This window comes from Oncorhynchus mykiss, chromosome 1 (assembly GCF_013265735.2).
Source record: "Oncorhynchus mykiss isolate Arlee chromosome 1, USDA_OmykA_1.1, whole genome shotgun sequence".
NCBI lineage: Eukaryota > Metazoa > Chordata > Actinopteri > Salmoniformes > Salmonidae > Oncorhynchus > Oncorhynchus mykiss.
In genome coordinates, this window is record NC_048565.1 from 75,067,647 (window position 1) to 75,095,426 (window position 27,780).

Genomic DNA, 27,780 nt, shown 5'->3' on the forward strand with positions numbered 1-27,780 from the left:
CAATTCAGTTTGTCCGTGATGTGTACGCCGAGGAACTTAAAACTTACTACCCTCTCCACTACTGTCCCGTTGATGTGGATAGGGAGGTGCTCCCTCTGCTTTTTCCTGAAGTCCACAATCATCTCCTTTGTTTTGTTGACGTTGAGTGTGAGGTTATTTTCCTGACACCACACTCCGACGGCCCTCACCACCTCCCTGTAGGCCGTCTCGTCGTTGTTGGTAATCAAGCCTACCACTGTAGTGTCGTCCACAAACTTGATGATTGAGTTGGAGACATGCATGGCCACGCTGTTGTGGGTGAACAGGAAGTACAAGAGAGGGCTCAGAATGCACCCTTGTGGGGCCCCAGTGTTGAGGATAAGTGGGGTGGAGATGTTGTTACCTACCCTCACCACCTGGGGGCGGCCCGTCAGGAAGTCCAGTACCCAGTTGCACAGGGCGGGGTAGAGTCCCAGGGTCTCGAGCTTGATGACGAGTTTGGAGGGTACTATGGTGTTAAATGCTGAGCTGTAGTCGATGAACAGCATTCTCACGTAGGTATTCCTCTTGTCCAGATGGGTTAGGGCAGTGTGCATTGTGGCTGTGATTGCGTCGTCTGTGGACCTATTGGGGTGGTAAGCAAATTGGAGTGGGTCTAGGGTGTCAGGTAGGGTGGAGGTGATATGGTCCTTGACTAGTCTCTCAAAGCACTTCATGATGACGGAAGTGAGTGCTACGGGGCGGTAGTCGTTTAGCTCAATTATCTTTGCTTTCTTGGGAACAGGAACAATGGTGGCCCTCTTAAAGCATGTGGGAACAGTAGACTGGGATAAGGATGGATTGAATATGTCCATAAACACAGCCAGCTGGTCTGCGCATGCTCTGAGGACGCGGCTGGGGATGCCGTCTGGGCCTGCAGCCTTGCGAGGGTTAACACGTTTAAATGTCTTACTCACGTTGGCTGCAGTGAAGGAGAGTCCACAGGTTTTGGTAGCGGGCCGTGTCAGTGGCACTGTATTGTCCTCAAAGCGGGCAAAAAAGTTATTTAGTCTGTCTGGGAGAAAGACATCCTGGTCCGCGACAGAGCTGGTTTTCTTTTTGTAATCCGTGATTGACTGTAGACCCTGCCACATACCTCTTGTGTCTGAGCCGTTGAATTGCGACTCTACTTTGTCTCTATACTGATGCTTTCCTTGTTTGATTGCCTTGCTGAGGGAATAGCTACACTGTTTGTATTCGGTCATGTTTTCGGTCAACTTGCCCTGGTTAAAAGCAGTAGTTCGCGCGAAATTTGCGCGAATGCTGCCATCAATCCACGGTCTCTGGTTTGGGAACGTTTTAATCGTTGCTGTGGGTATAACATCGTCAAAGCACTTTCTAATGAACTCGCTCACCAAATCAGCGTATTCGTCAATGTTGTTGCTGGAGGCAATGCGGAACATATCCCAATCCACGTGATCGAAGCAGTCTTGAAGTGTGAAATCAGATTGGTCAGACCAGCGTTGAACAGACCTGAGCGCGGGAGCTTCTTGTTTTAGTCTCTGTCTATAGGCTGGAAGCAACAAAATGGAGACGTGGTCAGCTTTTCCGAAAGGAGGGCGGGGGAGGGCCTTATATGCGTCGCGGAAGTTAGAATAACAATGATCCAGGGTTTACCAGCCCTGGTTGCGCAATCGATTTGCTGATAGAATTAAGGGAGACTTCTTTTCAGATTAGCCTTGTTAAAATCCCCAGCTAAAATGAATGCAGCCTCAGGATATGTGGTTTCCAGTTTACATAGAGTCAAATAAAGTTTGTTCAGGGCCATCTGTGTCTGCTTGGGGAGGAATATATGCGGCTGTGATTATAATCGAAGAGAATTCCCTTGGTAGATAATGCGGTCGACATTTGATTGTGAGGAATTCTAAGTCAGGTGAACAGAAGGACTTGAGTTCCTGTATGTTGTTATGATCACACCAAGTCTCGTTAATCATAAGGCATACCCCCCCTACCCCTCTTCTTACCAGAAAGATGCTTGTTTCTGTCTGCGCGATGCGTGAAGAAACCAGCTGGCTGCACCGACTCCGATAGAGTCTCTCGAGTGAGCCATGTTTCCGTGAAGCAAAGAACGTTACAGTCTCTGATGTCTCTCTGGAATGCTACCCTTGCTCGGATTTCATCAACCTTTTTGTCAAGAAACTTGACATTGGCGAGTAGTATGCTAGGGAGTGGTGCGCGATGTGCCCATCTCTGGAGCCTGACCAGAAGACCGCTTCGTTTGCCCATTTTACGACGTCGTTGTTTTGGGTAGCCAGCTGGGATCCGATCCATTGTCCTGGGTGGAAGGCAGAACACGGGATCCGCTTCGGGAAAGTCATATTCCTGGTCGTAATGATAGTGAGTTGACGTTGTTCTTATATTCAGTAGTTCCTCCCGACTGTATGTAATAAAACCTAAGATTTCCTGGGGTACCAATGGAAGCAATAACATGTAAAAAAAAAAAAATACTGCATAGTTTCCTAGGAACGCGAAGCCGGAAGTAGTCCCCCACAGGGTTCAAATCCCGTGGGGGACCAGTATTAAAAAACTAGGAAAATTAATACAGTCACTACTGTAAGTTGCTTTAGATAAGAGTGTCTGCTAATTGACTAAAATGTAAATAATTATGAGGTTTTAGTCACCTCATGAAATATGACCAAGGAGCTGTACTGTCGTGTGTCCTTTATGAGAGTGGGAGATTATATAATTTTGCATTGTAGAAATCATCAGGTTCAACAGTTATTTTGGTTGCATGGAGTATGTCTATCTGAGTATAATTTCTGACATTTGACAACATGATATAGGGAATATCTCAACCATTTGACATATTCTGCTCAACCGTCTTCATAATCCATAATTAGTAAGCCTACATAAATAATTAGATGTGATATGCCAATAGGCTCAATCAGTTCATTAGTATCACCCTTAGTGAAGCAAGACTTTTCCTCCCCATTAATTATGCCCTTAAATTATTTAGTTGCCAATATTTGGTGCTATGGGAAGTCCAATCGTGTAAAGGTCCAAAAATGGTCATTCCAGACATCACCCATCTTTATCATGCCCATATATGGCTGAGTGGCACCTCCTCTTCCTTAGTTCCTCCCTGGGAGTGCTTCCACTCAGATTCCACACAGCGTGATGCCAGTCCAGGTCAGTATTCGCGTGACAAACTAAACTAGCTCTTCCATAGTGTGATGGGCATTATGATCTGTGGTGCAGTTGATTCTCTAGATGGTAGATTATATTTTGAAATGAGTTCAGTATTTAGATCCACACACAGTGGTTTGAGTGAAGGATTAAGAATCATTGAGTCAGTGTGCATTAGGCTAGTACTGCATGGTGATGGGGGATGGGCTTTGTAATGGCGTAGTCAACCATCAGTTAAGGATGGGGTTGCCTTGGTGATGAGATGAGGCTGTCAGCAGGGCCCACCCCCTGTCTGAGGGTAAAACTCCAGGTGTAATCTTGGCTGGAGGTCAAAAGTGATGGTCTTTATCATGCCTTTCAGTGAGTCCTCCCTGGAGAGGTTGTGTAGTGGGTAAACTTTAGTTCCCATGATAGACAAGTGCCTGACTTTGCACCGTTTACATGGCCTTGGGTACATGGCGACATTAATACGTTCTATCTAGATATTGTGTGCGTGTTGTGAATAACTTCAGACAGTCATGTCGAGTTGTGTCTTTTTGGAACCTACAAGTACAGCATTTCCGTGTAATGTGAAAGACTTATCCATCAGGGACGTTTGTCCTTCAAACAGTAGAGCTGCATGCATTCTTGAGATAGACATGTATATTATTGAGTAAATGAGTGTATATGAGGAGGAAAAAGGGGTAATTGAAAGGTCAAAAGGGTGAGAAAGTAGAGTACTCCCAAGCAGATGTTTTTTTTGTAAATTGTCCTCATCACTAATGGTCAACTGGCAATATAAAGAATCTCTCTATCTACTTTCTGTGGCTCTGCCTCGCACTACGATTACATCTGCAAAGTGCAAACATTCTCTATCGCTCACCCTCTCTTTCGATTTGTCTGCAAAAATAAGGAACATGAATGCAACACAAGAAACATCTGAATGAGAGAAAAATGTTCCTTTATTGCTTCTCCGTACTCAGCTCTGCACATTCATTCATGACTGTGGTTGTGGTTTTGAGTTGTGAGAGAGAGAGAGATTAGATGAGCTGAAATTCCCTTCATGCCATCTGTTAATGTGGCAATCAGTCGTTGAAACTATATACAAGCGCCCTCCCCGCCATTGTTTCGGTAAAAAGCTGAGGGAATGGCCTGGACAAATGTGACCACTCAAATTCATAGAAAGAGCTATGGATGCAAGGACTGACCATCCATGGTATCAAAATAATAGTTGTAACCATGTTTACTTTGTTTATGAACATATAACAACCTTATATTTTGGTTCTGATGGGGCACGACAGTTGAACTAAGACAATTCTAACTCATAATCCTTCAAGAATCAATGGGTACATATCATTCATTTATAAGTCCCAAGATGGATGCAGCAACTGCAGATTGTCCCTTTAAAGGGTGAGGACAGGAGGAAATGGGGAGGGAGGGGAGAATACTGTGCACACCCCATGGTTGGGTAATCCCATAGAAATGAATGAAGAGATTATAATCCCTGAAATCCTAATTCCACATGCAATAGAAAAGGCTGTAACTAGACATAGCGTTTAATGTTATAATCTGATGGTCAACCTTTTAATTGAGCTATTTTGTAATATCATAATTTATTCCATAGTAATTTCGAATAACTTTTTGACGAAGATGATCTATCGGAATTATACAGTATGGTTTGCTATCTGAGATGGTGTGAGGACGTCTGGGGACAGACGGTGTGCGTGAGCTAGAGAGAGACTGAGGGGGAGAGAGTACGAAAATTAAAGGGGAATGAAATGAAAGAATGGGAACAATAAATTGGAAGCTGTATCTGACCTCATCCCTCCTCCCTCTCTTTCACACTCCCTCTCTTCTACCTCTCTTTTACTCTCTACCTCTCTGCCAAGCAGCAGGTCACATTTAATAATTCATCTAGAGAAAATGAAAACTTCATGGGTATTAAATTACTGAGCAGAAGTGGCTACACTAACCTTATTTTCTCCAGATGAGAATATATGGAAATATAGAAGCTTTGCAGGAGAGAAATTCTCACTAAGCTGGCTGGCTGTGTTTTACCAGAGGGAGGCCATCTTGGAAGGGGAATCTCATTGTTTGTGTGGCTGTACAGTAGTAGCTGTAAGGGAAGGTTAGGAGTCCTGCTCTTCACCTCGACATGTGTCCCTACTCTCTCTGTACCTATTTTCTCCTATTCTATCTGGTATTTTATGTTGCTTTTATACCTTGAGGTATCTATCTGACAATAATGTGCCTAGATGTGATAGCTTTGTGAAGTTAGAATGTCTCGCTGTCAAGTCTTATCCAACTTCTAAACCTTACGAGAGGGATTTCATGTGTGATTCAATCAGTGCTGGAAAAAGTACCAAAAAGTATAGATACCTTAATAGAAAGTTACTCCCTGTAAAAGTGAAAGTCATCAAGTAAAATACTACTTGAGTAAAAGTCTAAAAGTATTTGGTTCTAAATATACTTAAGAATCAAAAGTAAATGTAACTGCTAAAATATACTTAAGTACCAAAAGTAAAAGTATGAATAATTTCAAATTCCTTATATTAAGCAAAGCAGATGGCACCATGTTCTTGTTTTTAAAATGTACGGAAAGCCAGGTGCACACTCCTACACTCAAACATAATTTACAAATGATGCATTTGTGTTTAGTGAGGGATAATGTAAAAAGTACATTATTTTCTTTAGGAATGTAGTAAAGAAAAAGTAGTCAAAAATATAAATAATAAAGTACAGATGCTCCAAAAAACGACTTAAGTAGTACTTTAAAGTATTTTTTACTTAAGTACTTTACACCACTTGATTCAATTCCGCACACACACCAGCGGCACATGACTACGTTAGCTCATGCGATAGGAGTCAGTCTCGTTCATCATGGCTCTGGCGAGACAACATCAGCACTAATAAACAAGCACTGCTACACCTCATTTAGCTTTTCCAGCTGTGTCTGTGTAAGTGTGTAAATTGTGTGTTCTGCTGTAACTCCATCCATGGTGTTGTGAGCTGACATCTCCCCAGAGAGCTTTCTGCCTTCAGCTGGAACAGAACCAAGCCCCAGCTGTGTGTGTGTGTGTGTGTGTGTGTGTGTGTGTGTGTGTGTGTGTGTGTGTGTGTGTGTGTGTGTGTGTGTGTGTGTGTGTGTGTGTGTGTGTGTGTGTGTGTGTGTGTGTGTGTGTGTGTGTGTGTGTGTGTGTGTGTGTGTGTGTGTGTGTGTGTGTGTAGGCACTGTACGGGAGGACAGTATAAGGGTGCTTCTCTCGTGTTCTCTCTCTTTCTGCGTCTCTCTTTCTGTCTCTGTCCTCTCTCTCACTCTTTTTCTCTTCCGTTCTCTCTGTCTCTGTAACCAGACAGATGGCTAATGTCACATACAGAGGAGGAAAGGAGAGAGAGATGGAAAGAGTTCCAGATCTCAGACACCTTCCCCCAGAGAGACAACATCTGGAGTCCACCTGCTGCTGTGCCTTCTTCCTCCTTCCCCCTCTCTCTCTCGCTCTCTTTCTCTCTCTATAGCCCTCACAAAACAGGCACGTTAACATCAGTTAGCCACAGTATGCAGAACGTCTTCTTCTAGGCTGACACAGTGGTGGATTTACAACGGGTTTGGTGAATGGAGTCATTTAAAACAAACGTCCTAATCAATCTGTCTTTGTCATTGATATGTGAGGCCTAGATGCAATTTTTAACATTGCAGTGGCAATCAATGGTTTTCCATTCTCTCCCACTGAAGTGGTGTTTGTGTGTGTTCCTAGAAGGTTGTGTTTGTTGTGGAATGATTTCTAATTGAAGGCAGACTTGTTAGAAATGCGGGTTAAGTCCTGTAGTGGGGCATTTTGTCTGTGACCCCCTAGCCATAAAATGGCTTACACTTACTCCTTCAGACTACTAGCCCTAGATGTACACAATCTGTTAGTACTGTGTTTGGGTTTAGAACAGCACTGAGCTTAAATTAGACTCAAATATATTTTGCACTGTTACAGAGTGCGTGTGTTTGGGTAAAGGGGTGGTGGAGGGTGTGTGTGTGTGCGTTCAGCCCCTCTCTGTTGTCCCATGCAGTGTGTACTCTACATTGTGTGTATTCTGGTAGCGGGAGCTCAGCTCTCTACTCTCCCTCGTTCTCTCTGACCTGGTTTTGACTAATTGATTTTGGCTGAGAGTTCATTAACCCTTCATTGCTCTTACTATCACCACCAATACCACTGTAGGAAGGGGGTCAGAAAAGGGTTAACACATTGTGAGTGGATGTGTACTTGCGAGTTTGCGTGCGTGTATGTGCATGTTTGTGTGTGGGTCGTTCCATCTGATTTCAATCACTTTTTGACCGCACCCCTTTTGATACATTTTGGCCCATGGTCGAAGTGGTCAGAAAGGGACATTTTGGCCCATGGTTGAAGTGGTCAGAAAGGGACATTTTGGCCCATGGTCGAAGTGGTCAGAAAGGGACATTTTGGCCCATGGTCGAAGTGGTCAGAAAGGGACATTTTGGCCCATGGTCGAAGTGGTCAGAAAGGGACATTTTGGCCCATGGTTGAAGTGGTCAGAAAGGGACATTTTGGCCCATGGTCGAAGTGGTCAGAAAGGGACATTTTGGCCCATGGTCGAAGTGGTCAGAAAGGGACATTTTGGCCCATGGTCGAAGTGGTCAGAAAGGGACATTTTGGGCCTAACTGCCAAAACATTTAGGAGATAGAGGTGCTAAAAGTTGACCCATTTGTAATACCCACCCTACCATCAGACATCCATATCTTCATCAATGGAAAAAGATAAATGGTTCAGTTTGACAACATTGTAAAGCTTACAGACAGGGTTGTCAAACTATTTTATAATTTATTGAAAAAAATGTTTTGAAATGTATATATATTTTAACCTAAGGTAAATGATCAAAACATTTGTAAACTCAGATTTTGTATTAATTTTGCGTGTGTTGTAGCTTAGACTCTATTTTACATCATCTGAGGTAATTGTGTTGTGCCCGCCATCGGTTGAGATACAGCATTATCTTGAATACAGGGTGGGTGTCATTTCAATCATAGAAATATATTTCATAGAATGGAGAAATCCCTTCAGACCACTGCAATTTAGTGGGTACTTCATAAAAATTGAATTGACATTTTAACTTCCAGCTACTGCACAAATATGGCCACTGGTCTACCCACCAATGAACACCAACTTAAATGCAATAACAATTTATATTCCCATTCAATTCAACATTCTCTGATGCATAGACCTCCAACCATCTTTGTGCTACCAGTTGAAAGTTGAAATGTCTATTTTATTCAAATGTATGTACATTTATCAGCCAAAACATGACACCCACCCTGTATTCAAGAGTGCGCTGTCTCAACTGATGGTGGGCACAACACAAACAACTATAGATCTGTCATTCTCATTGAAAGTGAGTCTAAGAATCGGTAGATCGTTTCTATGTGCGCTATTTCTATACTTCATGTTCTTATGTTTATTTTTTTTGTCTTTTACTTTCGGTTTTGTACATCAGCTGAAAATACAATATTTTATGTTATAGAATATATATTTCACAGCGGTTTAGATGGTACAATGATTTTGATTTTCTACACTATACTTGCTTGTTTTATCACATAAACGGAAATTAGGCAAACTATTAGAATTTTAGCAACCAGGAAGTGGTGGAGCATAGTGCACCTTTTAGGCTTTAAACCATCATAACTATTTTTTGGAAATTAGAACTCTCTGCCTGGAAAGAGTTAACCACACTGCTAACCTTATGCTAACAGTACCTTAAATGAAGACTAAAAAGCACATTTTTGTTTTCAAGAATTTCTACGATAAAACCCATTTTGACTTTGCGGCTGTCGTAACTAGTGACAACCCTTTCCAAGCACGAGTGCAGTTTACACACCCGAAAAATATCAGATTACGTTAATGCACAATATTTGGGAGTTTATAATTTTTTTCTAGCTCTTTTCTCTTTTGCTATATTCGTTGACAGTCTATCTCTAGTCATGGTTTTAAAAGTTTAGAAATCTCACAGTATTAACTTTGTGGTAGCTTTCTTTTACGTCTGCTACATTACTGCAGATATGGTAATCTGACCTATCCGATTGGCCAGTGGTAGGCCTATAGTGCACTTGATTTGCTCCCCTTGGGCCCGCCGGGATGGCAGTTTGTACCTTCAGAAATATGGTTCAAAATGGGAACATGTTGCCAACCCAGCGTGCAGGGGAGCTGAATCGGGCGCACCTACCGCCAACAGGGTGCAAGGTTTATCGTTGTTTTTTACAGAAATGTTGCCGATCGACTAGGATTGCCTTGGAGATCGACCAGTCGATCACAATCAACTGTTGGTAACCACTGCATTGCATGGTTGCAACATATCGGTGAGTGGCGGCGGCCTTACAGATGGAATCGCTTAAGCAATTTTTTTTTTAGGTCTTATGAAGGTATTAAAAAAGAAAGAAAGTAAAACAAAATAAGGAACCATTTACCCCTTCAGACCTGGGTAATGAAACAAAAGTAAAAAATGAGAATAGATATGCAAATATGGCCATCAAACCTCAATAAGACATTCTGGTTGCCACTTCACTTGGTCACACACCAGGGTTCTCATCCTAACTACATTCTCACTCTTTCCCCTATCTCTTATCCCCCATTGTCTTTACCCTCAAGCCATATTTTTACCTCCTACCTGAACATCCTGTCTGTCAATCTCATCCGTTATCCTTTTGGTAGCGAGTGATTGACAATAAAAATCTACTCAAGGCAAGTCACACCTTTTTTAACTTTAAAGGGATACTTTAGGGTTTTGTCAATTAAGCCCTTATCTACTTCCCCAGAGTCAGATGAGCTTGTGGATACCATTTGTATGTTTGTGTGCAGTTGCTGACTAGCATTAGCGCAATGACTAAAAGTCTATGGGACTTCCAGTCATTGCGCTAACGCTAGTTAGTGTTGGCTCACAAACCCACCTCTAACTTCCTTCATACTGGATGCAGAGACTTACAAATGGTGTCCACTATTTCATCTGACTCTGGGGAAGTAGATAATGGACTTCTTTGCCAAAATCCCAAAGTATTAATTTGTCAGTCAAAAAACATACGATATGAGCTGTGCCGTGAACTTACCCATGCAACATTCTAAATAATGGGACCTCTGATACTGTACCTTGAGATTGCATTGTGTGTAACGCAGGTATCACGCTATAACTAAATCATTTGTTTAACTGAAGTTACACTTGAAATAATGTACACATCATCACAATCATAAATCAAGAATGTGTACAACGTGTATATATATATATATATAAGAATATGTAACAATGACAACAATTTCAACTGTTTATAAATGACTGTCCTCATTTACCTTTATGGTGACTTTGAGGTTCTTATGTATCGTTAGGATTACACATTTAGTTTTGTTTGGGGCTGATGAAAAAGCAGATAGTTTGTATACTATGTGCGTCCTTTTGGAGCAGGTGTCTTTCTTGGAGCATTGCTATATTGCTAGGATATCAAGACAGCTGTGAGGTTATTATTATTTATTTTGTACATTTTATTTAACCTGGGAAAACCCATTGAGACCAGGGTCTCATTTACAAGGGTACAGATAAAATGACAAAAAAGTGCAGTTCTCCTTCACCACATTCCTCATCAAAGTTCCGAACTGACCATTCGAGATCAGAGTCAAGCCTCAAAGTAACCCACAGGTCATTCCATGCGCTAGGGGCACAATAACTAAAAGTAATCTTTCCGGGACTCTGTGGAGACCCGCGGAACCTCTACAACCAGCCAGCGTTGACGGTTGCTGGATTTCCAATTAAGAAGTGAGGTGAGGTAGTATGGGAGTGTCTAGAGAACTGCTTTATATACAAATAGCAGCCAATGTTGGGCTCTTCTGGCAGTCAGAGACTCCCAGCCAACAGAGCTATATAAAAGGCAATGATGTGTACAAAAATTGTCTCCAGTGATAAAATGCAGGTCTTTTTATAGGTTTGATAAGACCATTACAGCCTTTCAAATTCCAAGAGCGAATAGCTAGCGTTGCCATTGTAAAAAAAATCTATATAAATATGAATGATGTCTCCAGCCCCCCCTCCACGGTTCCCCCCACCCTGCACCATCATTTCAGGGTTGCAGCATAACAGTGAGTGGCAGCCTTACATATGGAATCTCTTAAGCATCATATAAAAGGAAAACAGGAGGCTAAAGAAAACAGAAATTCAAGCCTAAACAGTCAAATAGGATGGCTGTAGGAGCAATAACCCGTGATCCATTATTCTCATTATTATTATTAGCAATTGTAACGGCTTTCATCGGAAGAAGAGGAATCGTCAGACCAAAATGCAGAGGGATACGTGTTCATCTTTATTATGCGGAACTGAACACTGAATACAAAAATAACAAAAGGAAAACCCGAAACACTTCAGCAAGGTGAAACAAACACTAAACAGAAATACAACTACCCACAACTAAAAGTGGAAAAACAGGCTACCTAAGTATGGTTCCCAATCAGAGACAACGATAGACAGCTGTCCCTGATTGAGAACCATACCCGGACGAAACATAGAAATACAAAAACCTAGACATACAAACATAGAATGCCCACCCAAATCACACCCTGACCAAACAGAAATAGAAACATACAAAGCAATCTACGGTCAGGGCGTGACAGCAATAAGGTTTAAATGACCTTAAAACATGTTTAGGTCATTTTGTATGAAGCATTTTTGTGCTCTATGCTATGTAAACAATAAAAAATAAAAGCACAGTACAAGAAACGCAGTCTAATGTTCACAATAATTAATCGTGGCCTGTAGCCCAAGTCTTCCCTGGGAAATAAATTCAGTAGCGTAAAAGGAGGTGGACAGCCATAAAAACATGTGGTTTTTTTTAAGGAATTGTGCGGTAGCTCATATGGGACTGGCCATCTATCCTTGACGGTAGTACAATAAAAATATTAAGGGAATAGCTTTCAATTTATATGGCCACATTTAGCCCATATAGAGATGCAATACACTGTATCCACACAAGCAAGCAGCACCACTCTGTATGACACTTCAAAATATTGCCCATTGTTAACTAATTGGCATGGTGTCATCATTGTATAGGCAATATAATAATAGCGAAGTCCAATTTTCAGCAATAATATCCAATTGAGGGGGTGTCCTTATCATTGTCTTATGCTGAGGACAGCACCATAGCCATAGGCAGGCTGCATGATTGGGCAAGTGGGATAGCATATCTGAGTATTGAGCCTGTCAAATTAGGGTTAGCCTAGATCTGTCGGATCGCCTCCTTGTGTGTTGGGCTTCATGTGCTTCTCAAAGAAGTCTTGAGCCTCCTTGGGAGTGGAAAACGTGTGTGTTGTATTCTGGAAGATCAAGATGAGTTTTGTCGGATGGATGAAGCCGCATCTCAGGTTTAGCTTGCGTAGCTGAGATCTCACCTAGCTGTAGGTCGCCCTCTGTGTCAGCAACTCGGCACTCAGATCTGGGTAGATGCTGAACCTCTTCTCAGCATAGGTCAGAGGCCCCAATTCTGCTGCGAGGCAAACAATTTGCTGCTTGACTAGAAAACTGTGGATCCGTACAATCCTACACCGGGATCCGTTGCAGTGCACAATGTTTATCAGTGGCATGGGACCCAGCTTATTATATACATCTTAATAAATAAGGCTACCACGCTGCATGGAAAGAATCTGACTGAAATTAGCACTGAAGTGTGAAGTGAGAGGTGTGAAAACTCTTGAGCCTAACAATGAAAGGAGAGGTTCACAGCCCCCCCTCCCCCACTGCAGAGGCCTTTGATGCCTCCTCCATCTGCGCAGAGAAGATATCCTCCTCAGAATCCCCAAAATACAACAGCCACAGAACAGGCAGACAGGGACTTGCCAACTACATTAGCTACCTAGCTGAGATTTTCTACAAGGTATCTTCCTCACGAAAAAAGGTTCTCCCAAGTGGGTGTGACGCCTATTCCCGTTGCCTGCTGCACTGCTGCTTGGAATCCACCTGGCGATTTGTTTGGCCTGTCTCCCCGTCTGGTGCAGGTTCCCCCACCACACTCCCCCCTCTCTCCCGAGCTTTCTCTCGCCTCCAGCACACATGCATTGTTGGGGCGAGTGACTCTGAACTTACAATGGCTAGCTCCAAGTTGTTATATTTTCTCTTGTGTTTTATGCTATTTGCCTTAAGACTCCTGCGTGCTTTGTTGACTGTGAACTTGTATGTTTACCTAACCGTGGGACAGTTTTTTTGTTCCCACACTCGGGACTCTTGCCCTCTATTGGTTTCACAGACTCTTGGCCTCCCATTCTATTCTAACCACCTATCGCCGGCTTTGTATTCATGTTACCTGGTGAACTTGTTGCCATCTAATGCACATTCAAATGTTATAAATCAACACTGCAGAGCTCTCCCTGTCCTCTGCCATGCCCTGATTATAATACTGCTGATTTATACCTGGAAATGTGCATATACAACCTGGCTCATCTACAGTTGCTAGCCCCAATTCTGATTTGTGCTCTGATATCTGCTTCACTGATTTCTGCTCTCTTCCAAAGGTGGTGAAGTGGCAATCTTTACCAAGGAACACCTTCAGTGCTTGGTTGTCTCCACCAAGTCTGTCCCCACACAATTTGATTTGTTGGTTTTACACATTAAACTGTCAAATAACTATTTGTTGACTGTTGCTGGGTGTTATCGGCCATCATCAGCACCGGCCTGTACCCTAAATGCCCTAAGCTCTCTCCTGGGCCCTTAAACGAAGTCTGAATTTGCCCTTCTAGGTGACCTAAACTGGGACATGCTTAATCCACCTGACCAAGTCCTAAAGCAATGGGACTCCCTAAATCTTTCTCAGATTATTACCAATCCCACAAGGTATGACTCCAAACACCCAGAAAAGGCTACTCTCCTTGATGTTATCCTTACAAATAATCCTGATAGGTATCAGTCTGGTGTTTTCTGTAATGACCTTAGTCATCACTATTTTTACAGCCTGTGTTTGTAATGGCTGCTCAGTGAAACGCTTGCTAAAAAAACTTTTATGCGCAAGCCTTCCTTCATGACCTGGCCTCTGTAAATTGGTATAGAATCAGCTTGATCCCCACTGTCGAAGATGCTTGGACCTTCCTTAAATGTACACATACATGTTATTCAATCATTGCACCCACACTGCTCACGTGCGTCAGTGAGTGTCTGCGTAGCCAGGAGCTAAAATAGAGTTTGGTTCTATTTGTGACGTTCAATGGGTTGCAAGTTCTGCCTCTCCCATCTCCTCATTTGTTTTTAGAAGCATATACCCACATGGTTGATTGAAAGATGAACTGAGGTCCACACTCCAGTCGGTTGTGGTAATTTACCGTAAAGTTTGTTGCCAACCACCATATAAAGTTCGAAGAAGAAGAAGCCTGAAGGAAAGAGGAGAGATTACTAGAAACAAACTCGGTTGACCGGTTATCTGTGGATTAATTGTCAGAGTAAATGTTTAATGCTTTTCGATATGTCCCCAAATTAATATAATTGTTAATAACAGTTTGTTTTGTTATTTCTACCTGTGTGTCCTGATCCCGTCTAGTGTGGGTGGACAAAATCAACTTGTGCACGTGTGGTCTGGTCAGCATGTTACTCCACCTCAAGAATTCCATTTGGCAAATCACTCGGCACACACATACTCAGGCTGACTGGCTCTCGTTCAGGCAAATTAGAAATAAGTGCACTCGGTATCTGGAAGGCCAAAGTTACTTATTTTAAGGAGCAGTTCTCCCTCTGTGGATCTAACCCCAAGAATTTCAGGATAACGGTTAAAGACCTGTAGAATAAACCCTCCTCCTTACAGCTGCCCATGTCCCTTAATGTTGATGATGTGGTTGTTACTGACAAGGAACACATGGCTGAACTCTTTAATCACCACTTCATTAAGTCAGGATTCCTATTTGACTCTGCCATGTCCCCTTGTCCGTACAACATTTCCTTATCTCCCACCCCTTCTGCTGTCTCAGCGACTATATCCGATGCTCCGCCCTCTTTTTCCCCTGCCCCGGTACAAAGTTTCTCCCTGTAGGTAGTCACTGAGTCCAGGTGCTAAAGGAGCTCCTTAAAATTGACCCCAAAAAAACCTCTGGGTCAGATGGTTTAGTCCCTCCTTTAAGGTTGCTGCCCCTATCATCGCCAAGCCTATCTCTGACCTTTTTACCCGGTCTCTCCTCTCTGGGGAGGTTCCCATTGCTTGGAAGGCAGCCACGGTGCGTCCTTTATTTAAAGGGTCAAGCTGATCCTAAATGTTGTAAGCCAATTTCTATTTTCCCCTGTTTATCAAAAGTGTTGGAAAAACTTGTCAATTATCAACTGACTGGCTTTCTTGATGTTTATAGTATTCTTTCGGGTATGCAGCCTGGTTTCCGCTCAGGTTATGGATGTGTTACTGCAACATTAAGGGTCCTAAATAATGTCACCATTGCCCTTGATTCTAAGCAATGTTGTGCTGCTATTTTTATTGACTTGGCCAAAGCTTATGATACAGGAGACCATTCCATTCTTGTGTATTGGTGTCTCTGAGGGGTCTTTGGCCTGGTTTGCTAACTACAGTGCCTTGCGAAAGTATTCGGCCCCCTTGAACTTTGCGACCTTTTGCCACATTTCAGGCTTCAAACACAAAGATATAAAACTGTATTTTTTTGTGAATAATCAACAACAAGTCGGACACAATCATGAAGTGGAACGACATTTATTGGATATTTAAAACTTTTTTAACAAATCAAAAACTGAAAAATTGGGCGTGCAAAATTATTCAGCCCCCTTAAGTTAATACTTTGTGGCGCCACCTTTTGCTGCGATTACAGCTGTAAGTCGCTTGGGGTATGTCTCTATCAGTTTTGCACATCGAGAGACTGACATTTTTTCCCATTCCTCCTTGCAAAACAGCTCGAGCTCAGTGAGGTTGGATGGAGAGCATTTGTGAACAGCAGTTTTCAGTTCTTTCCACAGATTCTCGATTGGATTCAGGTCTGGACTTTGACTTGGCCATTCTAACACCTGGATATGTTTATTTTTGAACCATTCCATTGTAGATTTTGCTTTATGTTTTGGATCATTGTCTTGTTGGAAGACAAATCTCCGTCCCAGTCTCAGGTCTTTTGCAGAATCCATCAGGTTTTCTTCCAGAATGGTCCTGTATTTGGCTCCATCCATCTTCCCATCAATTTTAACCATCTTCCCTGTCCCTGCTGAATAAAAGCAGGCCCAAACCATGATGCTGCCACCACCATGTTTGACAGTGGGGATTGTGTGTTCAGCTGTGTTGCTTTTACGCCAAACATAACGTTTTGCATTGTTGCCAAAAAGTTCAATTTTGGTTTCATCTGACCAGAGATTTGTGCAATATACGACTGATTGTTGTCCTATGGACAGAGTCTCCCACCTCAGCTGTAGATCTCTGCAGTTCATCCAGAGTGATCATGGGCCTCTTGGCTGCATCTCTGATCAGTCTTCTCCTTGTATGAGCTGAAAGTTTAGAGGGACGGCCAGGTCTTGGTAGATTTGCAGTGGTCTGATACTCCTTCCATTTCAATATTATCACTTGCACAGTGCTCCTTGGGATGTTTAAAGCTTGGGAAATCTTTTTGTATACAAATCCGGCTTTAAACTTCTTCACAACAGTATCTCGGACCTGCCTGGTGTGTTCCTTGTTCTTCATGATGCTCTCTGCGCTTTTAACGGACCTCTGAGACTATCACAGTGCAGGTGCATTTATACCGAGACTTGATTACACACAGGTGGATTGTATTTATCATCATTAGTCATTTAGGTCAACATTGGATCATTCAGAGATCCTCACTGAACTTCTGGAGAGAGTTTGCTGCACTGAAAGTAAAGGGGCTGAATAATTTTGCACGCCCAATTTTTCAGTTTTTGATTTGTTAAAAAAGTTTGAAATATCCAATAAATACCGTTCCACTTCATGATTGTGTCCCACTTGTTGTTGATTCTTCACAAAAAAAATCGCTGCAATTCGCTGCAATTTGAGAGTTGTTTACAACTGCTAACCAGCTACCAGGTTTGGACTAGTTGTCTGCTTGCTTGCCAGTAGCTGATGTTATACATAGAAAAATAACAGCCTCTCTTTAAAGACTGATATTATTACTTGGCTGTGATGTGATATCTTTCTATATCATATGAATAACTGAACAGGCACGGGTTATCTTTGCTCGTTGTTTATTGTGAACAAACAGTGTTGGATATTTGTATTTTATTTAAAAAATATATATTTCACCTTTATTTAACCAGGTAGGCTAGTTGAGAACAAGTTCTCATTTACAACTGCGATCTGGCCAAGATAAAGCAAAGCAGTGCTACACAAACCACAACACAGAGGTACACATGGAATAAACAAACATACAGTCAATAATACAATAGAAAAAGTCTATATACAGTGTGTGCAAATGAGGTAGGATAAGGGAGGTAAGGCAATAAATGGGCCATAGTGGCGAAATAATTACAATATTGCAATTAAACACTGTGGTGAAAGATGGGCAGAAGATGAGTGTGCAAGTAGAGATACGGGGATGCAAAGGAGCAAAATAAATAACAGTATGGGGATGAGGAATTTGGATGCGCTGTTTACAGATGGGCTATGTGCAGGTGCAGTGATCTGTGAGCTGCTCTGACAGCTGGTTCTTAAAGTTAGTGAGGGAGATATGAGTCTCCAGCTTCAGTGATTTTTATAGTTCGTGCTACGGGTGGGTGCTGCTATAATGACCAGTGAGCTGAGATAAGGCGGAGCTATACCTAGCAAAGACTTATGCAGTTGAAGTCGGAAGTTTACATACACTTTAGCCAAATACATTTAAACTCCCTGTCTTAGGTCAGATAAGATCACCACTTTATTTTAAGAATGTGGAATGTCAGAATAATAGTAGAGAGAATTATTTATTTCAGATTTTGATTTCTTTCATCACATTCCCAGTGGTTCTGTCACGACTCCGACCGAAGGTGGCTCCCCTTCCCGTTCGGGTGGCGCTCGGCGGTCGTCGTCGCCGGCCTACTAGCTGCCACTGATTATTTTCTCCCCCTCCTTATGTGTTTATTGAGTACACCTGTTTTGAGTTGGTTGTAATTAGTGAGGCTTTATTAGTCAGCCGGCCCGCCTGGTTCTTTGTGTGGGATTGATTATTGTGACCCTGGTGTTTGCATTAGATGTACGTGTTCGTGTATTTAGTGCTAGACTGTTCCCTGTGTCTGGGGCATTTGGTTTGAGCACCCGAAAGTAGGGGGACCGTAGTTCACCGTGTGTGCATTAAAGAAGCACTTTATTGAACTCTGCTTTCCTGCGCCTGATTTCACCCTCACGACACCCAGGACCTTACAGGTTCAGATGTGTACATACACTCAATTAGTATTTGGTAGCATTGCATTTAAATTGTTTAACTTCGGTCAAACGTTTCAGGTAGCTTTACACAAGCTTCCCACAATAAGTTGGGTGAATTTTGGCCCATTCCTCCTGACACAGCTGGTGCAACTGAGTCAGGTTTCTAGGCCTCCTTGCTTGCACACACTTTTTCAGTTCTGCCCACACATTTTCTATAGGATTGAGGTCAGGGCTTTGTGATGGCCACTCCAATACCTTGACTTTGTTGTCCTTAAGCCATTTTGCCACAACTTTGGAAGTATGCTAAGGGTCATTGTCCATTTAGAAGACCCATTTGCGACCAAGCTTTAACTCCCTGACGTATGTCTTGAGATGTTGCCACCCATCCCCCCCCCCCCCCGTGCTTCACGGTTGGGATGGTGTTCTTCGGCTTGCAAGCCTCCCTCTTATTCCTCCAAACATAACTATGGTCATTATGGCCAAACAGTTCTATTTTTGTTTCATCAGACCAGAGGACATTTCTCCAAAAAGTATGATCTTTGTCCCCATGTGCAGTTGCAAACCGTAGTCAGTTTTTTTTGTGCCAATTTTGGAGCAGTGGCTTCTTCCTTGCTGAGCTTCCTTTCAGGTTATGTCGATATACAGTGGGGCAAAAAAGTATTTAGTCAGCCACCAATTGTGTAAGTTCTCCCACTTAAAAAGATGAGAGAGGCCTGTAATTTTCATCATAGGTACACTTCAACTATGACAGACAAAATGAGATTTCTTCAGAAAATCACATTGTAGAATTTTTAATGAATTTATTTGCAAATTATGGTGGAAAATAAGTATTTGGTCAATAACAAAAGTTTATCTCAATACTTTGTTATATACCCTTTGTTGGCACGACCTGTTGCTGGTATTTTGGCCCATTCCTCCATGCAGATCTCCTCTAGAGCAGTGATGTTTTGGGGCTGTTGCAGGGCAACACGGACTTTCAACTCCCTCCAAAGATTTTCTATGGGGTTGAGAGGCCACTCCAGGACCTTGAAATGCTTCTTACGAAGCCACTCCTTCATTGCCCGGGCGGTGTGTTTGGGATCATTGTCATGCTGAAAGACCCAGCCACGTTTCATCTTCAATGCCCTTGCTGATGGAAGGAGGTTTTCACTCAAAATCTCACGATACATGGCCCCATTCATTCTTTCCTTTACACGGATCAGTCGTCGTGGTCCCTTTGCAGAAAAACACTGGCTTAAGAAGGGGGACACGTCTGGCACTGCAGGATTTGAGTCCCTGGCGGCGTAGTGTGTTACTGATGGTAGGCTTTGTTACTTTGGTCCCAGCTCTCTGCAGGTCATTCACTAGGTCCCCCCGTGTGGTTCTGTGATTTTTGCTCACCGTTCTTGTGATCATTTTGACCCCACGGGGTGAGATCTTGCGTGGAGCCCCAGATCGAGGGAGATTATCAGTGGTCTTGTATGTCTTCCATTTCCTAATAATTGCTCCCACAGTTGATTTCTTCAAACCAAGCTGCTTACCTATTGCAGATTCAGTCTTCCCAGCCTGGTGCAGGTCTACAATTTTGTTTCTGGTGTACTTTGACAGCTCTTTGGTCTTGGCCATAGTGGAGTTTGGAGTGTGACTGTTTGAGGTTGTGGACAGGTGTCTTTTATACTGATAACAACTTCAAACGGGTGCCATTAACCTCTCTGATCTCCCAAACCCGGATCCGGTATCGTGACTACAGCCTCAAGCTCATTACCATAACGCAACGTTAACTATTCATGAAAATCGCAAATGAAATGAAATAAATATGCCATCTCTCAAGCTTAGCCTTTTGTAAACAACACTGTAATCTCAGATTTTCAAAATATGCTTCTCAACCATAGGAAAACAATAATTTGTGTAAAAGTAGCTAGCTAGCGTAGCATTTAGCGTTAGCATTAGCGTTAGCATCCAGCACGCAACATTTCAACAAAAACATAAAAGCCTTCAAATAAAATCATTTACCTTTGAAGAACTTCTGATGTTTTCAATGAGGATACTCTCAGTTAGATAGCAGATGCTCAGTTTTTCCAAAAAGATTCTTTGTGTATTAGAAATAGCTCCGTTTTATACATCACATTTGGCTACCAAAAAAAACCGAAAATTCAGTCCTCAAAACGCGAACTTTTTTCCAAATTAACTCCATAATATCGACTGAAAACATGGCAAACGTTGTTTAGAATCAATCCTCAAGGTGTTTTTCATATATCTCTTCAATGATATATCGTTCATGGAAGCATGGTTTCTCCCCTCAATCAAATGGAAAAGTACAAGCAGCTGGCAATTGCGCACCGAATTCCACGCAGGACACCAGGCGGACACTTGGAAAATGTAGTCTCTTATGGTCAATCTTCCAATGATATGCCTACAAATACGTCACAATGCTGCTAACACCTTGGGGGAACGACAGAAAGTGTAGGCTCATTCCTTGCGCAATCACAGCCATATAAGGAGACAATGGAAAACAGAGCTTCAGAAATTCTGCTCATTTCCTGGTTGACGCATCATCTTGGTTTCGCCTGTAGAATGAGTTCTGGGGCACATACAGACAATATCTTTGCAGATTCTGAAACTTCAGAGTGTTTTCTTTCAAAAACTGTCAAGAATATGCATAGTCGAGCATCTTTTCGTGACAAAATATCGCGCTTAAAACGGGAACGTTTTTTATCCAAAAATGAAATAGCGCCCCTAGAGATCAAAGAGGTTAATACAGGTAACGAGTGGAGGACAGAGGAGCCTCTTAAAGAAGAAGTTACAGGTCTGTGAGAGCCAGAAATCTTGCTTGTTTGTAGGTGACCAAATACTTATTTTCCACCATAATTTGCAAATAAATTCATTAAAAATCCTACAATGTGATTTTCTGGATTTTTTTTCTCATTTTGTCTGTCATAGTTGAAGTGTACCTATGATGAAAATTACAGGCCTCTCTCATCTTTTTTAAGTGGGAGAACTTGCACAATTGGTGGCTGACTAAATACTTTTTTGCCCCACTGTAGGACTTGTTTTTACTGTGGATATAGATACTTTTGTACCTGTTTCCTCGAGCATCTTCACAGGGTCCTTTGCTGTTGTTCTGGGATTGATTAGCACTTTTCCCACCAAAGTACATCCATCTCTAGGAGACAGACCTGAGCGGTATAACGGCTGCGTGGTCCCATGGTGTTTATACTTGCTTTGTATTGTTTGTACAGATGAACACGGTACCTACCTTCAGGCGTTTGGAAATTGTTCCCAAGGATGAACAAGACTTGTGGAGGTCTACAATTTATTTCTGAGGACTTGGCTGATTTCTTTTGATTTTCCCATGATGTCAAGCAAAGAGGCACTGAGTTTGAAGGTAGGCCTTGAAATACATTCACAGGTATACCTCCAATTGACTCATGATGTAAGAAGCTTCTAAAGCCATGACCTAATTTTTCTAGAATTTTCCAAGTTTTTAAAGGCACAGTCAACTTAGTGTATGTAAACCTTTGACCCACGGGAATTGTGACACAGTGAATTATAAGTGAAATAATCTGTCTGTAAACAATTGTTGGAAAAATGACTTGTGTTATACACGAAGGGGATGTTCTAACCGACTTGCCAAAACTATAGTTTGTTAACAAGAAATTTGAGGAGTGGTTGAAAAACGAGTTTTAATGACTTCAACCTAGGTGTATGTAAGCATCTGACTTCAACTGTAGATGACCTGGAGCCAGTGGGTTTGGCGACAAATATGAAGCGAGGGCCAGCCAACGAGAGCATACAGGTGACAGTGGTGGGAAGTATATGGGGCTTTGGTGACAAAACAGTTGGCACTGTGATAGACTGCATCCAATTTGCTGAGTAGAGTGTTGGAGGCTATTTTATAGATGACATCGCCGAAGTCAAGGATCGGTAGGATAGTCAGTTTTACGAGGGTATGTTTGGCAGCATGAGTGAAATATGCTTTGTTGCGAAATAGGAAGCTGATTCTAGATTAAATTTTTGATTGGAGATGCTTAATGTGAGTCTGGAAGGAGAGTTTACAGTCTAACCAGACACCTAGGTATTTGATGTTGTCCACGTATTCTAAGTCAGAACCTTCCAGAGTAGTGATGCTGGACGAGCGGGCAGGTATGGGCAGCGATCGGTTGAAGAGCATGCATTTAGTTTTACTTGCATTTAAGAGCAGTTTGAGGCCACGGAAGGCACATTAGGATATGTCACATTAACCTCACATAGTGGCTCACTTTCACCATCTGACGGATATTTTTGAGATTGCAGAATGAAATAGCACTGTGACATTGACAGTGCTATGGTTCATCTTATTGGAAAGTCGCTGCATTATGTGATTACTGATTTGTAAATACAGAGCACAGCCATGCAGAGAACCATGCACAGAATGCAACTTCCTCCACCCGGAAATGTGTTTGCTTGAGACATCAATAATCATTTGTTCTATTGTATTGTCTGTTTTTAGTTGAATTCTGTGTTGAATTGAAACAATAACTGTTGATTACTTTGCAGATGCTATATGTGCCTAAAAAGCATCATTGGTGATATATGAGTAATAAAGTATATTTACATTTAATTTGCTCTGTTAAACCTACCCTTTAGAATGACTTCGATGGCAACAGTGAATTTATTTCATTTGTAAGTAGAAGTCTCTCAACAGTCATTCTCACGGTAGCACATTGATAATAGCCAGTGACCAAACATCATAACTAAGCTGGGCTTGGTTAAAACCCTGGACTGGTGACCAAAAGGTAGCTGTAGATAGATACACTCTCCAGTAGGAGGTGCTGCTAAGCCCCCCAAAAATTCTGATAGTAGATATAACATTGAGGATCTGATGATGTTTTAAAGGTACACATTCAACATATTGTATACAAGGTTTGTCTATGTTAAAATTGGGTTACCATGATGGCACCCTCAAAACAACATTGATGACCTTTTTCAAATCCTGTGTATTTTTCCACGTAGATTCCACGTCACAATACATTGACAAATTCAAACATCATGGATTCCACCAGTTTGTGCCCAGTGGGTTGTTTATGTTGTTTTATTATGACAATCTTGATGACACAAGCCACCAAACCATGCGAGGATGTGATCGTTAAAGGACAACATGCAGCTGATTGGAGGAAAGATACATTTCCTGGGAATGTACTGGAAACACATGCCAGTAATTTCCCCAGGTTTTCCAGTTAGTTGTGGACATAATGCTGTAGGAATCCTCAACTGCAATGTTATTCTTTTATAGTGTGTATTTTTGTCTATTTGCCCTTGTGTTACTGTCGGTGTTTTGACTTAATGTTGGCAGGTGATGTTGATATTGTACTTTTTTTTAGACATTAGGGGGACAATGCAAGTTTTAGAGAAAAACACATCATACGTGCACTTCACTGAATGGGTTTGAAAATAAATGGGATGTTTTGTTAAGAAAGGGGGGAAGGGTGAAGAAGGAGAGAAATAACAGAGAGTGAGTGTGAAAGGGAGGGAGAGGGGAAAAGGGGGCTGGCATTCTTAAAATGCTGTGAAAGCCAGATCGAAAATAATAAGACAGAGAGAAAGGGAGAGTGAGGGAAAGAGGAAGGGGGGGGGGGGAAAGAGGGAAGGAAATTGTGTGAGAGCAGAGGTAACGGAAGAGTGATTCGTCCACGCCAGGAGCGTCGCACCACTCGTTTTGACTAGCACTCATTTAGGGATTTTTTTTTCTCTTTTCATTTTTCTCTCTTTTTTTTCCCTGCGTAGCTGGGGCTCTCTGGTTTGCTCACTTGTTTTCCCTGTCTTCTCTTTCTTCCTTTCTTTCTCGCTCTCGGCCTCACACAAAGGCTGGTGGAGAAAGCCTGCAATCTGTTTAAATAGCCCGGACGGAGCGTGCAGGAGGGAGGGAGGGATAGAGAGAAAGACAGAGAAAGAGAGAAGATATTTGCGATCGACGAGAGGAGAAGAGAGGCGATTGCTGGCGGATGCTGACTGGAAAAGACCTGTTTATGCCCCGGAGATAAAAGACTATCTGACCAAGCTCACCCCCCTGCCCTGACCCCCGTACAGCCCCTCTCGCCACCCTGCTCTGCCCCCCCTCGCCCCCCTACAGCCCCTCTCGCCCACCAGCCCGCTTTCAAGTATGGAACAGCTGGGAGTAAGGTGAAGAAGGGTGCTTCTGGACAACAAGCAGTGGATAGAGACTGAATAAGGAGAAAGGAGAAAAGGAGGAGAGGGGGGAGAGAGGGAGGAAGGGATAGCCTACCCTCAGGACACACTGAGAATCCCCCCTGCCTACTTTTTTTTGTGTGTTCTGCCACTGCCATGTGCCTCTCTTGATCTGAAGAATGTGGAGACAGCATTTCCCAGGCAAGGAGCATGTTTCCTGTTGGTTGTTCTGCGAGTGTGTGCTTGCGTGTGGGTCAGAGTGTGTGTGTAGAGGGGGGTCTGTCAAGGCAATTGAACCTCAACGTGTCTGCAATGAAGTGTGTCATGAAAGAATGTGTGTGTGTGCATATGTCTCTACTGGGCTTGAAACCAGTGAACTGTGTAAATCCAAGGGGAAGGAAAGTGAGTGAGCAGAGAAGATGAAGGGGGGATGTATTGAGATTGAGGGATTGTTGGGGGGGAGGTCATTGATGAATGGTCATGCGTGTGTCTTCCAGTGTGAGTGAGTGATATCTGTATGTTCTTATACAGTGCTTAGCTCCTTTGTAAACAGTATAGTTATTACCACAATAAATCCCTGAGAGCGTGCGTGTGTGTGTGTGTGTGTGTGTGTGTGCTTCCCTCCCTGTGGTGTACGGTCCCTTGATGGTTCCCTGTGTAAAGAAAGCCAGTGTGGTTGAATGGGAGCTGAAGTGTGCTGTCCACTAGTCGCCTGCTTTTGTCTCTGGCCCCAATTGTGCTCTAGAGAGCAAGTCTGGCTGAAGAAGCACAAAGGCTGCCATTTAGGAAGGACAGACATCTCTCTCTCATTCTCCCTCACTCTATCATGGTCTCGTTATCTCTCATTCCTTCTCCCTGTATTTTCTTTCTTTCTGCCCCTCTCTCTCTTTTTTTCCCTTAAAAAAAATGTAACCTTTATTTAACTAGGCAAGTCAGTTAAGAACACATTCTTATTTACAATGACGGTCTACTCCGGCCAAACTCAGACGACGCTGGGCCAATTGTGCGCCCCCCTATGGGACTCCCAATCACGGCCGGTTGTGATACAGCCTGGATTCGAACGTCTGTTAGTGACGCCTCTAGCACTGAGATGCATTGCCTTAGACCGCTGTGCCACTCGGGAGCTCTTGGCAGGGGAGTGGTTGGTTTAGTGGGGCTGGTAACAGGGCAGGGGCAGCAGGGTGGTGATAAGGGTGGGGAAGGATGGCAGGCAGAGGGAGGACAAGCAGGGGCTTTGTGTGTCTACAGGGGGGATAGGGTGTGCTGGGTGGTGAAGGGGGGCAGGGCGTCGTATGGTCGAGGGGGCCTGGAAGGGGAAAACCTGCCAACAAAAGAAGATTATATGGCCTCTACCCTCTTGCTCTCTCCCTCTTGCTGTTGCTCACACACAAGCATACACACAGTACCGTAGCTCATGTTCTGACACCGTGCTATGTGTGTGTGTCTGTGTATGTGTGTGGGTGTGTGTGTGTGCCTGGGTGTGTGTTTTTGGCCCTCTCTGAGGCAATGCAGTGTTCCAGTGCTCTGGCTGAGCTCGCTGCTGTCTCACTGCCCATCCACATACTGTCTCTCTGCACCAGGACTCAAACTATGCTGCCGTTGGCTACTGACCAGCCATAGACATACTTTACTCATATTCAGGTTTCCTGGCATAAATTGATAGACGAAGTCATAACACATTAACGCACCTCTCTTTGTCATTTTCTTAGTGGAGTCAGAACCTCTTTCTTTCTCGGTGTGCCAGTTTTGGAGGCCTGTTATTTTGAGTGAAGCTGTCTTATAATACCACTGGTTGCCAGATTGAGTCAGGAGAGTGAGACCCCCACTCTGAGCAGACCTGTAACCGTGGCCTCAGCTTGGGAGTTGCTAGGTAACAAGAACCAGCTGTTGGTCCTAAGCCATTGAGCCCTTCTTAGCTCTTCATATACAGTAGGAAAGAGAGCAGTTTCTACAAAACCCTATTCTGAACTGGGCGACCGCACCGAGGCAGAGCCCTGACATCACCGCGCCGTGGAAAATCCTCCTCACTTCCTTTTGTTTTCTCAGTTTTATTGTTTAGTGGGCTGGAGACTAGAGGCCAGGGGGAGATATATTGCATTTGTCACACACAGAATTGAGTCATTGGGGCTGTGGTTGGCCTGTGTTTGGTCACCTTACACTCTCCTCCAGGAGAGAGAGAAGGGGAGAAAGATGGGTGGTTTAGATTGAAAGAGACAGCTTTCCCTTTATCTGTTGTGGAAAATCGGCTCAGGGGTACAGGGGGAGTGCAACACTCCCTTATTTAGTCAAACTAGCTCACTGTTATATTAGGGAGTATGCTAAACTGTTTTGTTTCAGGACATTGTTACTGGAGCTCTGCAGCATGCAACATGTAAACAAAAACAAATTGGGTAGGTGAGTGGGAGGCCCCGGTGCCCAACTGAGCAAGAGGACAAGTACATTAGAGTGTCTAGTTTGAGAAACAGACGTCTCACAAGTCCTCAACTGGCAGCTTCATTAAATAGTACCCGCAAAACACCAGTCTCAACGTCAACAGTGAGGAGTCGATTCCAGGATGCTGGCCTTCAAGGCATCTGTTTCTCAAACTAGACACTAATGTACTTGTCCTCTTGCTAAGTTGTGCACCGGGGCCTCCCACTCCTCTTTCTATTCTGGTTAGAGCCAGTCTGTGTTGTTCTGTGAAAGGAGTAGTACATAGCGTTGTACGAGATCTTCAGTTTCTTGGTAATTTCTCACATGAAATAGCCTTCATTTCTCAGAACAAGAATAGACTGAGTTCTTCTGAGTTTCAGAAGAAAGTTATTTGTTTCTGGTCCTTTTGAGCCTGTAATTGAACCCACAAATGCTGATGCTCCAGATACTCAACCAGTCTAAAGAATGACAGTTTTATTGCTTCTTTAATCAGAACAACAGTTTTCAGCTGTGCTAACATAATTGCAAAATAGTTTTCTAATGATCAACCTATCCTTTCAAAATTATGAACTTGGATTAGCTGACACAACGTGCCATTGGAACACAGGAGTGATGGTTGCTGATAATGGGCCTCTGTACGCCTATGTAGATATTCCATATAAAATCGGACGTTTCCTGCTACAATAGTCATTTACAACATTAACAATGTCTACACTGTATTTCTCATACATTTTATGTTATTTTAATGGACAAGAAA

General features: G+C 42.9%; 1 protein-coding gene across 9 annotated transcripts in view; it reads left to right on the forward strand.

Moving 5' to 3' along the window:
• The window catches only part of LOC110529380 (C-terminal-binding protein 2), a 115,621-nt gene that overhangs the window by 70,864 nt on the left and 16,977 nt on the right, over positions 1-27,780 (forward strand). Inside the window, exon 1 of one of the 9 annotated variants that reach the window (XM_021611524.2) lies at positions 24,042-24,812. The exons of the other annotated variants lie outside the window; for them this stretch is intronic. Coding sequence (XP_021467199.1) covers positions 24,791-24,812 — 22 coding nt within the window. The 5' untranslated portion in view covers positions 24,042-24,790. Of the gene's footprint in view, positions 1-24,041; positions 24,813-27,780 lie in introns of those variants that run through there. 9 annotated transcript variants of the gene reach the window in all.